The sequence below is a fragment of the Podarcis vaucheri genome (genome assembly GCF_965113315.1).
Source record: "Podarcis vaucheri genome assembly, chromosome: 1".
Taxonomy (NCBI): domain Eukaryota; kingdom Metazoa; phylum Chordata; class Lepidosauria; order Squamata; family Lacertidae; genus Podarcis; species Podarcis vaucheri.
Genome location: NC_138759.1, coordinates 81,700,026 through 81,714,693, shown reverse-complemented (window position 1 = coordinate 81,714,693; position 14,668 = coordinate 81,700,026). Strand labels below are relative to the sequence as shown.

At 45.9% G+C, this 14,668-nt stretch overlaps 1 protein-coding gene across 1 annotated transcript in view; it reads left to right on the top strand.

The window, feature by feature from the left end:
* The first annotated feature begins 5,757 nt into the window (after positions 1–5,757).
* B4GALNT4 (beta-1,4-N-acetyl-galactosaminyltransferase 4) overlaps positions 5,758–14,668 on the top strand; it is a 177,173-nt gene continuing 168,262 nt past the window's right edge. Inside the window, exon 1 of the mRNA XM_082242317.1 lies at positions 5,758–6,013. Within this exon, the coding sequence (XP_082098443.1) occupies positions 5,863–6,013 (151 nt within the window). The 5' untranslated portion in view covers positions 5,758–5,862. The remainder of the gene's footprint in view (positions 6,014–14,668) is intronic.

The window sequence follows — 14,668 nt, the reverse complement described above, 5'->3', positions numbered from 1 at the left end:
TCCCCAAAATATAGTCCGGCCCACCACATGGTCTGAGGGACGGTGGACCAGCCCACGGCTGAAAAAGGTTGCTGACCCCTGAACTAGAACATGGGAGGGCAGGGTTCACATCCTGACTCAGTCCTGAAGCTTACTAAGTCACTTGGGGCCAGTCACATGCACTCAGCCTAACAGGGTTGTTGCCAGGGTAAAATGGGGAATAAATGTGTGTGTGTCACCTTGTACTCCTTGAAGCAGTGGCGTAGCGTGGGTTGTCAGCACCCGGGGCAAGGCAAGTAATTTGCGACCCCTAACCCATGGATTTGCGCCCCCTAACCCTAACCCCCAGATGTTGCGCCCGGTGTGGCTGGCCCCCCTGCACCCCCCACGCTACGCCACTGCCTTGAAGAAAAAGTAAGTGATAGATGCAATAAATATAAATAAGAAAAGGGGCAGAACACACTAAGTGCTACCTATTGTTTCCATATTGCCTACAAAAACCTGAGTGGTTTTCTCTAGCCCGAGATATTGGAAGAGATGAGAGTCAACCCAGAGGCCGCTTTGGTCCACAGTTCAGTCTCTTTGGACAATGAAGGAGAGCACATCTAGTGTAATGGCTAAGAAACACTCCTGTTCCTATTCATATCCTGCCCAACATCTCCCAAACTGACACATAGCCTAAAAATCCAGCCAAGCTGCTTTTCATGAACCAAAAGTCAAAAGTTAACATGTAAGTTACTTAGTATTTGACAACAATTCTGCTGTTTGGTCCCAGAGATGAGGTTGGGTTGATGTCTGGTTTTTGTTTGTGGATTTTCTTACTGAAATGTCACAAAATAGTGATCTCAGAAGCTTGCACAGTATTTTTAAACATTTTGATTGTCTTAAATAAGCTATTGTCCTACTGTGGATATTGGAGTTTTCTCTTTACTTTTTCTTTCTATGTTCTCAAGTTCTGGGAGAAACCTTTCCCAGGCCTAATCGAGATAATACAATGATGGTTTGAAAGGAAAGCACTCATAATTCCTAGTATTTGTATACTGTAATCTTGATAAACTAAACTGCACTTTAAAATGCTTTTAGATAACCCATCAATCATGATTCCATCAGATTGAAAGGCAGGGTAAAACATGCCATGTGCTATATCTGGAATACAGTGCTATTGTTAATTTAAACATTGTGTTTTCGTTCTCATCTTTGCATCAGTTTATTATAGTGCAGGCATGTCCAACAGGTCGATTGTGATCTACTGGTTGATCGCAGGATGTTCCTGGTCAATCCTGGTCAATCCTAGGACCCCTTGTGATCTCCACCCTAAAAAATGCTCAACAATTTTGGCTCCTTAAAAGCTCAACAACTCTGGGTAGATCACTGCCAGATTTTTTTATACTGTGAGTAGATTGCAGTCTCTTGGGACTTGGACGTGCCTGTTATAGTGTAATGAATGATGTGACCTTTCCTTTCTTAAGCCCATTGTCAGCTGATTCCAGCATGTCTGTCTACCATGTTTTCTTAGCCCAGCCACATCCTGCTTGCATTACTTCTTGGTAGGATATCCTAGAAGGTTTGATGAGATTCCAGAGAGCAGGATTAGGTAAACAGGAGAAAAGCTTAAGATATAGGCGGGACACGGGGGCCACCAGGTGGCACGTTGGAAGATGGCCGACAATAACATCTCTCTGACCCATACGAGGTAATTAAGGGGCTGCTATGGGAAGTATGCAGTCTTCCTACCCCACCAGGAGATGGGGGGCGCTGCCTTGCCAGCAGTGTTCATAATGCACCCCCTGATCCGAGAGATGGGGGTGCTGAATACTTGGCACGAGCCCTCGGTGAAGTCAGTTCTTCCTGACGCCAATTCCAATTAGCGCGTGCTGGTTAGCTTCAGCTCGGAATTATAATTGGAAACATACGATTGGAATGAAGCTGAAGCACATATATCAAGTAATGTTCGAGAGATAAGACTGCTGATTAATGGATCTCTGTGACCGGGAGTGATGGACGGATAAGTAAATCTTCTGATGAATCACCAATAGGAGACTGTATGTTTGGAATGAAGGGGGGGTGGAGGAAAAAACTTTTTTTTCTTTGCACGATGTGATATTAATAACCCTTCACCACAGATAGAAATAAGATCACTGCGTTTTTACTAATCACAAGCAGGAATTCAAGAACTGTGTGGGATGGATTATAACAGGAGAGAGGATTGGTGAACGGTGAGAAAGAGGAAAATTTTCATGACGCAGTTAAAAAATGGCGTCTCGCCAAGACAGGCTTGCCGGAGAAAGAAGGACAGGGGGAGGAGAATCAGGATCATTCGAAAGAGAAGGAATGTTGGAACGCAAGCTTGACCTGACAGAGCCTCCTTATTCATTTGATTTATTTGGCAAGCCTGAGAAAAGTAAAGGACAGACCGAAGATTAAAATTTTTTTTGGAAGCATTGAATAGAGTGATATGATCTTTGGAGAGTACAAAACCCACACAAAGGATGCCTGTTTTCAATCTGCTTGTGAAGATTATCAGAGATCGCAAAGAAAGGAATATACGATATACGATAACAACAAGAAGAGAAAGAAAGTAATAAAGGACTATCTGGATTGAACTGGATAAAACTGTCTAATTAAAGCAGTAATATAAGTGATGTTTGGACTCGTGTGGAGTTTTGGACTCGTGCGGAGCTTGATGTATGGGTACCCCCAACAAAATTTAAAATTTAGCTGTATAATTTGGAACTAATGTGATTTGGATAATGTGATGTGATTGGCCTGTTAATAAAAATTATTTTTAAAAAAAGGTATAGGCGGAACTTGGCTACTGAAAAGAGCAAGCAGAGAATGTGCCCTACAGACTAAGACAATGCATATTCATTCAGGAACAAGTTTACAGAAGATTGTTAATGCTCATAGCCTCTAGCCTTACTATTTTGCAGGACCAGTCCAAGTGCAAAACTTTATGTTTGCCCAAATGAAATGGATTAAAGGGCTCTGCTACCCTAGTTCAGTTCATACGTTTATTGTTCTAGCCAAAGTGCACGACAAACCTGTATTAAACAATAGCATTACTAATACAAAACATGCATCCATAATATAAAAATCTGCACAGTTTTTGCCAAGTTCCTAAGTATTCAAACAATTTCCTTTCTGCATCTCTGACAGCTCTAATTCTAATATTATTTCACCTTTCTAAAATCTACAACATCTATGTTGTAAGAGAGAGAAGTGACCAGAGACACCAACAAACCCAAATCCATCTTGATTTCAGATTAAACCTCCAAACCCCCACAACAAGTTATAGTGATTTTGCCTAACTCCTTTTTCTGTTTTCATTCTCCCCTTCCCAGCTAGTGCATAGAGGGCCATTCTTTGTGCTGTGTCACTCAAAACAAACTGAACCATTTCTATTGGGTGGTTACTCTAGTCTAGTGCAACAAATTCACTTTAAAAAAAGAGAAGAAACCAACATTTAGAAGTTAGGAAAGTGATGGGGAAATGCACTGAAGATTTTGGGATTAATGAATGATTAAGAAGAAGATCCGGCGTTTCCGTGTGCGGCTCTGGCTCGCCAGAGCAGCGATGTCACGCTGGCCACGTGACCCGGAAGTGTCTCCGGACAGCGCTGGCCCCCGGCCTCTTGAGTGAGATGGGCGCACAACCCTAGAGTCTGTCAAGACTGGCCCGTACAGGCAGGGGTACCTTTACCTTTAAGAAGAAGATCAGGAGGGGTGCTCAATAAAGACAGGATATAACCTAACCTGGTAAAATGTCCCAAAACAGCATGCAAATGTTTGAGTTTTCCCAAGCTCTTATTGTCTGTCTTTGTGAACTGTCAGAGGCAAAGAAAACAGGCTTTAAATTGTGATATTGTTATATTGTGAGCAATATAAAAGGAAAACCTTGCAACAAGTGAGCATATTTGGACACATCTTCAGTATATGAACACTATAAGAACACCTAGAGGAAACTGAATCTAACAAACAAACAAACTCAGAAGTGCAAAGTTTGAGAACCTGCCCCCACTCCTGATTTGCAGATTGGGCAACAATCTTGAATTGCTAGTTTAGCTGAGTAGACATTGGAGGCTTTTAAAAGCATAGGTTGGATGGCCATCTGTCATGTATGCTTAAGTTGAGATTCCTGCATTGCAGGGGGTTGGACTAGATGACCCCTGGGGATACCTTCCAACTCCACAATTTCATGATTCTATGACAGCCTTCTCCAAGGTGTTTTGGAAGGGCAAGGTGTTTGTTGTCCTCGAGGTGTTTTGGAGGGGCAAGATAGCCAATGCACAGGGACAATAGGGTTTGTAGACCAAAAACACGTTGGGGAAGGTTGTCAGTGTGTGATCTCTGGTCATTCCCAGCAAGAAATAATAAACTTTTGAGACAAAAGCAAAGATGTTCACATTTAAGGTGCAACGGCGTTTGGATTTGTTGCTGTTTCTGCACATGCGAGAGAATAAAGCGCCTGCATCCTTCCACAAGTGCACACGGTTTTGCACTTCTACCTGTGGCCGCCTCAGACTACGCCAGCATCCCTCCCCAGCCTTAACCTTCTTGGAGCATCCTTTGCTGCCTTCTCATTAGAGTATCGGCTTGCATCTGTTGGGAAGGTACCAACCCTCGCTAAGGGGAGGCCGCCATACCATTGCAATTCGCCTTGCAACAGAACGAGCCCCAACAGGCAGGAAACGGGAGAGTTTCCTTCCCGAAGCTAGAAAAGCCACAGTGCTCTTCCATAAGCTGCACTCAAAGCCTACGATGTTTGCAGGAGGTGAGAGGACATTCGCCTTCCTTCTTTGCTCCCCCCCTCGCCTCGCCGCGGCATCCACCGGGTCCGCTCCCCAGGTGGATGTTTGCACGTTGGCGTGGAGATGAACGCCGCTCACAGCCCAGCCTCGCCTTCGCCGCCGCCTCCTGAAGCCGAGGATTGGACGGAGGGAGAAGTGCCGATCTGCGATTGGGCCGGCGGGTCTGTCTGTCTGGCTGCCCCGTTTCAGCCTCGGTTGCATCACAGCGTGGGGATGCTGCTCTCTTCGAGCCGAGCCAGAGCAGCGGCGGTGGCGAAGAGGCGATGGTGGTGCCGCCAGAGCATCGCTGCAAGCCGCGCGCGCAGGACGGGCGTAGTAATAGCAGCAGCAGCAGCAGCAGCCGCTGCTTTGCAGCCGTGAGGAGGACAATGTAAAGCGCGGGCCGAGGAGCCAGTGCAATGCAATAGCAGCCCCGGAGCCAGGAGGCGGCGGGGAGAAGGAGGCGGAGGGGGAGAAACTCCGCGCTGCTGCTGCTGCTCCTCCCTCCCTCCCTCCATTCATTGCCTGCCGTGCACGGATTATCACATTGGGGAGAGGATTCTGGGCAGCTGGGCAGCCGGGCGGGAAGGAGGGAGGTCTCGGCGAGCGAGCGACCCGCGGCTCCGGGCGACGTCGACCCGCCGCCTCCCCTCACGGTCGCCGGGAGCCTCCCCGATGGCTCCCCGCCGCTGCCTGGATGCCTTTGTCCCTCGCCGCCGGGACCTGGCGGGAGGCGGCTGGGCTCCGCTCCGGGGAGAGCGCTAGGAGCCTCCTCCCCGCATCTCCGCCCGGCGCCTCTGCGCGTCCTCCTCAGCGCCACAGCGAAGTTTTCGCGCCAGCCGCGAGGCGCCGAAGTTGCAGGTGAGGGGCGGGCGCCCCGCGGGGAGCGGGCGTAGCTGTGAGGGGAGCGGCGCTGGGGGCGAAATGAGCAGCGGCGAGGGGCCGAGCCGGCGGCCGGGTTAGGCGCGCACTCCTCGCGCCCGCCCGGCAACACCTCCTCCTCCTCCGCCGCCGCCGCCGCTTTCCCTTCGCGGCCCGGGCGCCCCTCGCTCACCCCCCGGGGGCAGGCAGACCCCCCCGGGAATGCTGCCTGGAGGATGCTGTGGTTCCCGGTGAAGAAGATCCGGAAGCAGTTCAAGCTGCTGCTGCTCCTGGTGCTCCTCACCTTCGCCGTGTGGTTCACCTACCTGCACATCAGCCTGGTGCGCCAAGGCAAGGCGCTGCGCCTGCACTTTGCCTACGGCAGAGGTAAGCAAGCGGCGGGCCCCTTTTTATCCCCCCTGCCTACCCCGGAGTGAGGGCCTTCCCCACCTCAAAGGGGATCTTCTTTAGCCTTTGTTCAGTTACTCCCAAATCAATCGTTTCATTTCGTTTCCTTCTCTCCCCTCCTCTTACTTAGTTTTGAATCAAAGCAAAGTATAATAACCTCACCCGTGCAGCCCCCTCCCCTTCAGAGACCGCAACTCTTGTGCCCTGGAATACTTTATCTGGAATAGTTACCACCAAGACCCACTTTAAATACTGACACTTGATGGTAAGCTAGGATTCCTGCTCCACTGACCTGGAGAGGAGGAAAGACTGTGATATAAGTGATTTTGGATATGTACTCTTCGCTCATTAGGAGCAAGGCCATTGTCTCATATTTGCACTTTGTGCAGGTAGAGTGCCAACTCTCAAAAGTCCTTTCATATATTTGCTATATATTTTGCCTTCCAGTGTCTTCCCCAACCCTGGTGCTGGTCATAACTTTTAAACGAGTGCATGTGAACACACTAGTATTTGTAATAAATAAATAAATAAATAAAAAGCTGTGGCTATTTGAATTGATCTCAGTTCAAGGAGGACAGCCAAGCTCTTGCCTTTGCCAAACCCTTGATCTCTTAAGGTGCTTACATTCTCCCAATTTGCAGAATACTCCCCCTTTGGCTGGAGAATTGGTACTGGAAACTCTGTAGTTCTGTGCATGTTTACTCTGAGATAAGCCCCACTGTGTCCAAGGAGACTTACTCCCAAGTAAATGTACCAAGGATTGCCAAGACAAAGGTGGCAATCTTGATTCAGAGAGGCATACAGAACAGCCTCTGTGTGGTTAGCTGGGTTTCAAAGCTCAGGTCAGGGACTTGGCTGTAATTGCCAACAAACTGTCCAAACCCTCCAGGTCTTTAGTCTTTGTGGCAGAGTGTTTGTAGCAGCAACTCAATATTTCTTTAGAGCAAGACTGTGTGATTTCTGAATCCAGAGCACAGAGCTCCACTGTATATGTTGGGGGGGGGAAAGAATTCCAAAGCACATGGAAAATCCAGCTCTCTAACCAGGTCAGTTGCTGAGTTTTGTGCAGGCTTGTTAAAAGAGCCCTCTACCAACCTAGCAACAGCTTTATGCCACTGGCGTGTTGTGAATGACCAAGGGGGCTGTGCTCTTGTAGGTGTTGGAGAGGCAGGAGGGTAGAGCACCTCCTGCAGTGATAGTTGTTCACTAGCACGTGTGTTTGATGTCTAGCTACATGGAAGAAACAGCATGAAGATGAAAATTAAGGGAATGGGTTGGAGGCACTCCCCAGATTCAAGTTATTATTTAAATGTAGCTTTTGGTTCTTGACTGGGCCAGGACCCTCAGACTTGTATATTTCCAGCTACAGGTATGAGCATAATATGCACATATCTTGCACAAACAGGAAATGATGTGGAGCCATAGCTGGCAGATATGAAGTTTCTAAAATCTTGTTCTAGAATTGATAAAAACAAGAAATTGACAGCTTTCCACTGTCCTTTGATTTGGTTAGATATTTAGAACCATTCTTTGGAAAATATGCCTTAAAACATGTAACCTTTTTTTTTTTTTTTACTGTGAAATGGCATTTTTAAGCTAAGATGTGAAACCAAGAGGACCAGAAACATGCATTCATTTCTATAGTGAAAGCTAAGATAGTGATTTTTGCAGAGTCCCAGAGATTTTAATCAAAAACTCTGTGTTGCCTTACTGCATACCCTTGTGTGCTTATTTCAGTGGCACAACGTTTTAAAAATCTTAACTGGCATTTAGTTGTGGGTCCTTTTTGCAATGGGAAAATTTGTGTAATCATGAAACCTGCTTCCAAAACAGAGGCTACAAAAGGGTTGGGTGTGGGCTATTGTCTGCATTCCAAGAGCAAAATAATTGCTACAGAAGAGAATGGAACTAAATTTCAGCATATTTCAGGAAATCTGGTTCTGGTTTACAATTCCATTCAGTACTATATTTTTAAAAGCCAACTTTATACAAGAATGTGGGGTGTCTTCAAAATATGAATTTTGCTTTATTTTCTTTCACATAGGGGAAATGTGACTTAATAGTACAGTATTGAATTTGGTTATCCTTCCCCTTTCACTAGTGATCACTTCCGATTTTGGTAGAGTTACTTCAGATTTACACCTCTGTGATAAAAAATGTGAATTAGGCATCAGTATCTGACCTTCCTGTTTCTAAAGGGTCTTTTCAAGAACTACTAAAGGGCACCAATCTCTATCCCTAAAGATACGAGCATCATAAATGTGTTTAAAACAATCAAGGAATAATTCCTTGTATAAAGTTGTGTTAGTAATAAGTCAAACTTGTTATTTTCTCAGTCCTAATATGAAATGACGATGCGTGAATATTTCACAAAATTGCTTTACTTTTAGATGTTTGAGAATGGTTATACAGCAAAAATCATAGGTTGAAATACTGAGCCTATTTCAGAGGTGAAACTGCTGTTAGATTGTACTGTACCTAAATTAATCACAAACCTTTTACTGAGCAGTCTAGTGGATGAATGAATTCTTATAGAGCATGTGCCTCTGTGTGTATTTTGGAGAACGTGCTCTTCATTTTTAAAAAAGTGGTTTCTTGATTAACCACTACCAAGAATTTGTGATCTTGATGTTGTAAGGTGCTTAAATGACTATAGAATGATCCTCTACAAGAGATAGAAGTAATATTTATTCTGTTATGGTGCTAATCCAATTAAGACTACTAAATAATTTTTTTTTTTAAGTTGCATAGTGTTGGGCTATCGTGGGCCATGCAGTGGTGCCCCAAATGCCTCATACGGCAGTAGCACAAGGGTACACAACCTGTGCCCCTCCAGATGTTGTTGAACTACACCTTCTATCATCTCTGATCACTGGCAGTGCTGGCCGGGCTGATGGGAGTTGTACTCCAGAAACATTAGGAGGGTTGCAGGTTGTGCACCCCTTCAGTAGCGGATTGTGGTGCTGCAATAACATTGCTACATCAGTGCAGCACCTTGAGTAAATTGCAGTGTTGGCCATGCCATAAATTGCAGCGTTTCACCGGCACCACTGTTCTTCTACATATCGTAATTCTGTTGCTATTACAGTGGTACCTCAGTTTACTAACTTAATGTGTTCCAGAAGTCTGTTCTTAAACCGAGGTGTGCTTTCCCTAATGAGGTCTCCGGCCGCCAGTACCCTTTCACCATTTGGATTCCGTTCTTAGACTGAGGTAAAGTTCGCAACCTGGGACACAACTTTCGGTTTTGCCGAGTTCGCAAACCGAATAGTTCTTAAACAGGGCTGTTCTTAAACCGAGGCACCACTGTATAAGTCACACAAAGGACTGAGCCATCAGAATGCACTCTAAAATGTTTGAGGTGCAAAGGAGTTGCTCTTGCACTCGTTCTCGCAAGCTGTTGCAAGAAAATAAAAGATGTTTAGGGGGAAACAGTGACTGTATTATGCTGCTTGATGATGCTCTTTACCAAAAGAAGGTAAATTCCAAAATCTTGTGTGTTAATAGTATGTTCAAATTAGGATGTTTGTTAGGGTGATAATGAGTTCATTGAAGATGGCTATTGAGCTTCCTAAAGCAAAATGTTCTTATTTTCCTAGTATTTCAGTCTTTTGACCAATAGATACAGAAGTTTCACTCTTAGATGCAGTGCAAGGTGCTAGGCGATCTAGCAGGATATTTGTGATGGCCTGGGATTCCGAGTCTGAGAGCGATCCGGAGGAATCCCAGCCGGCACAGGAGTCCCCGCCTCCAGGGCCGGCTGAACTGGGGCAAGGCCTAGATGCTGAGGAAACTCAAGAGCAGGCACCAGGTGAAACCATTCTGGCCCCAGAGGTGCTGGATGACTCAGTGGCCACAGGTGAGCCTCCTCCAGGGCCCAGTAACCCTTCGGCCTCTCCTGATCTGCAGAGGCTTAGGGCAGAGAGGCGAAGGGAACTGGTTGCCCCCAGGAGGAGTGCTCGCCTTAAGGCCAGAGGAGGCGGGGCTCCTGGGGGTCGGGACCGCCCCTGACCTTAGAAGAGGATAAAAGCCCAGTCAGGCCGGCCCCAGGTTGCGGGAGCAACGTCGTTGTTGGCTTCGGACCTTCCTGTGTTCTTGATCTCTGCTCGGCCTCCTGTTCCTGACTATCCAGTACTCCTGTTCCCTGCTCGGCCTCCTGTTCCCGTCCATCCGGTGTTCCTGCTACCTACTCAGCCTTCTGTTCCAGCGTTCCTGTTCCCCGCCCGGCTCTCTGCATCGGACCTCGCCCCTCTTCGTGTGGACTCTGCTACACTCACGGTACCTTACCCCCGGGACCAGCACAATATTCAACTTCTTTCACTAATGCGGGAGTAGGGGTGATGGTTAAAGGGGAAGCTTGAAATAAATCTCTTCTGCAATAAACATTAAGGGCACATTTTTTCACTGCTGTAGGATAACTCTCTTCTCAACTTCTGGATCAAGTGTAAATGACGGACCAGTGCAACCCTGCCTGGAATCAAAGTTATCAGTCTGATCTATTTTGAAGGTTTGTTGGAGCTAGTAACCTTATATGTGCACTTTATAGCCTTCAGACTGGCAAAATATAAGTAAGGGTCTGAACCAGGCTTCCATAGCCTGGTGCCCTCTAGATTTTGTTGGACTACAAATCCCATCATCCCTGATCATTGGCCATGCTGGCTGTGGCTGGAGGGAAACAGGTTGGTCTAAACCAGGAGTGAGGAATCTGTGGTCTTTCAGATGTTGTTGGGACTCCAACTTCAATCGGATTTGACTGGCATAGCCAGTGGTTGTGCATGATGGGAGTTGTAGTCCAACAACATCTGGAGTACTGCAGTTTCTTGTCTAAGCCATGATTCTCAAAGCCTACAGAGATAGTCAGTTGCTAAGAGGCTCACATTTTTCTCTTCACCCACACCCTTTTAACAAATGTTTTTGAGTGAATAATGATGTAAGTTTCTGAATGTACATGTTTCACCAGTGGAAGATACAAAAGCTGACATTTACTGTCTTCCCATGCCTTCTCCTTATGGTAATCAATCCTTCCAGGAGACAACTTTGCTTGCTGCAGATGCCACTGAGAACTAGTTCACAGGCAAGGCAGTCGATGGTAAGGCTGCTGGCCAGCATGTTCTGTGGAATGCTGCATCAGTTGGCTTCTCCAAGGCTCCAGATGCCTTACACATTACTCTTAAAAGTTGCTGGTGCCATAGTGAGAATGGCAGTGAGCTCTACCAGTCAGACACCACCTTCATGGTTGCAGGATCAGTGAGAGTACTGGAATAGCATGGGGTTGGGCCAAGCACCCTCGGTAGTCTCATTGACCCTGCAATCTCATAGCTAGCATCTGATTCACATAGCTGTCTGTTGCTTTCACCCCCAGGATCAGTAATTTTGAAAATCAAGGTTAGAGCCACTTGCTGCCAATGCATAGGGAGTCTTCGGGGGTGTGTGTGTGTGTCATGAAGGAACCTTGGGTGGGCCTTGGAGCTCAGCTTGCTACTTGGGTTATAGTGGCACCACTGGCTCGGATGATCTAATGTTTTCCTATGCAAACAATTTCTTCTATGGAGAAAGCCAAGATGCCAGAGTGATATGGCATTGTGGAAAGGTTCATTCAGATTCACAAGCCCCCCACCTGTCTTCTGAAGTGATATTGACCCACAGGTTTATCACCTCCATGGGATGTGGGCCTTAGCCTTGTTTTGTTATACCATATTTTTGCTCCTTTGAATGTGGGCCTGTGTAGCCAACATCCTCCTTTCCATTGATTCAGATGTGAGTAAGCACCATCCACTGAGCCCATCAATCATATATGTGGGGCCTAGGTTTTCCATCTTCTTGGCTCAGAGCAGAGACAGTGACACAAGATTTAGATCTACTTACTGGTGGCCGGCGAAGGCATTGCCTTTGGTTGAGTGTTGGCCCTTTAATATGTGTGGAAGAGGCTCAAATGCAGTTAGAGAATCATAGAGGTGGGAGGGACATTGGCTGTGGCAATTTAAATGTATCAGTACCACTTATGGAGACTTGCCTGTGCAATGAAGTGGTGTGTCTATTGGAAGTAATTGGGAGACATATGTGATTTGAGCCATTGACACCAACGGATCTGAATTCAGCTGCTGTTGTGGTTTTGTTGCTGACTAGATATGCTGATACAGAGGAGGATGTGGATAATTAAACACTCGCTATAGACACACTCCCATCACATCCTGCTCTCATGCGTGCAAGCATTTAGAGAAAACCACTGACGGTGTTTCTCATCACAAACCTTATGAGGGGTATCTCCCCAATCTGGCAGCTGATGTGCTCTTTTACTCAAAGTGGCATGTACAGTGGTAAGGAAACACCTCCTCCTGCAGCCTGATTCAGCTTGCTAACAGTGCAGCTGGATGAACAATAATTTCCTATAGATGAACGCTGCTGTAAACTCTGTTATCAGAAAAGCAAATGTGCACACTATGAATCTGTGCCCAGTGATCTAATATAGGGAGACTTTCTTTGAAGCTGAATTAATGATATATAACATCACTAAACGTGCAGGGTGGGGTGACCAAAGGCTAAGTTCATTCCTATTTTACCAGACCTATTTGCTGTCTGACTGTAATCTGACGACTGCCTTCTATGGTGATTGCTCATGGGCCAATTGTTATTTCTAAAAACATTCATATCAAACTGATCTGATGGCCCGTTTCACCGTGACCCTTGAAAGTGTGCAAAGGATGGTGGTGTCTCAGTCTGTTGGCAGAGTTGTGACTTGGTGGCCAGCGGGTTGTGTATCCCCTGCAGAGTTTGTAAGGTGCAGAGGGGAGAAAGTGGGGAATGATGATGTAGGATGTTTCATTGCTATTTCTTTATAGTGGGCTTCTCTGAAGGCCTGGTGCAAATTATAGATCCTATTAAAAAAGAAACTAGCAAATTATTTAATGAGGAAGTAAGGACTTTCTTACTCCAACAGACTTTTGGGAACTGCTTGCTTTTAATGAAACGGCTGGTGCTGTGCTGTTTATATTGTACTTAGGTGTAGATTTTTGATATATTTTATAGTTTTTAATTCTACCAATGTTTAATTGCTTTTTATGATTTGAAAAAAAAAGTTTTTAGCTGGTTTTTTTTTTAATCTGTAAGCCATATTGAATCCCTGTCATGGATAAAGGCAAGACATAACTAAATATATTATGAAGATATTTGTTTCTTAAGATAAAGCTCTGCTAAAAAGACATTGTTCCTATTTTCATGTTATTGAGAGAACACCGATGATGTACCAACAGAAAGTTCCAAGAGCTGCTTCATATGCTACCTATAAGCTGGGCGGGGGCACTTCCTTTTCTTTTTTCCTAGATGAAGGACTGAAGGTGAAATCCAGGAGTCCTGCTTTGCATGTCACACCAGAACCGGGTGAAGAATATTTGGGCATCGTTTTTGCTTCTTTCTTACATCTCTTAAAAGCAAGCAGAGTTGGGATGATGAACCGGACAGGAGCAATAGAGACTGTTTCATCTTCTAAAAAATGGAATCCAGGAATTGAAGGGTAGTACAGGGAAATTGTTTGATTGAGACCCACCCCCCAACCCCCCAAAAAAGAGCGAATTGAGGAGGTTTGCAGTGCCTCTTCCACTGCTGCACAAGAGTTGAATGAGCCTCTCTGCAAGAGTCTTTTTCTTCAGCTTTGCAGACTAACAGAAATTCAAATATCCTTGATGGAGGGAGGGATAAGTATGGGGAGGGGACAAAGAGCTTTAGATAAAATGCACTTTAAGGTAGGAGGTAGAAAGTATGAAACTGCAGCAGAGACAAAGTTGTAAACTGAAGGGGCCCCCTGGGATTCTGATTTATGCAAGTATAAATACTTTGCTGCAGTGATGGCTGTCGTGTGGATTCTATAGGCAGGTCAGAGTGGCATCTATTGAAGCTCCCTTGGGGGGTATTGCTGTTGAAATTGCTTGTGCTTTCCATCCAAATGACAGAGGCTTAAGCTGGAATTAAATGAGCTGTTAAAATTCAAAATTGGTGGGAAATCTTAACCTGTAACTGATGGAATGTGCTACTGAACCAAGTTTGAAACCTGCTCCTGTTTGGAGCCAAAATCTGACTCAATTCCAGTTTGAAGAAGCTAAATCCAATTTGCAGCAGCCTAGAGACACCTGTATGGCTGTTAATATCTCCTTAGCTGAGAGACAGCTGCTTGTATGCCTACCCTTTGCCTGGGGCAAGTAGCAGTTGGCCAGGAATAGCATCTAGTAAGCAACTGCCCCTCCTCACCCTCCCAGTTGTTCTGCTCCCCCCCCCCCCAGTGCTCTCCTCAGAGTGTGATTAGCCTTTTAAAGCCCTTTAAGGACTGACATCTCCATCTGGCTGGTCCCTCCAGCTTTCACAAGCAAGCAAGCAGGCAGAAGAGCTTATTTATTGCATTTCTATCCTACCTTGCTCTCCAAAGAGTACATGGTTCGCCCCTCCTCCTCAGTTAACCCCTACATATCCCTGCAAGGTAGGTTAGGAGGCTACAGTTGACTCCAAGGTCATCCAGTGAGTTTCAGGACTGAGTGGAGATTTGAACCCTGGTCTCCCAGGTCCTAGTCCAACACACTAAGCATTCAGTGATTAGCTTATATGTCTGAGTTTCTAACACCGACTGAGCATGGAGCAGTGGTGGCG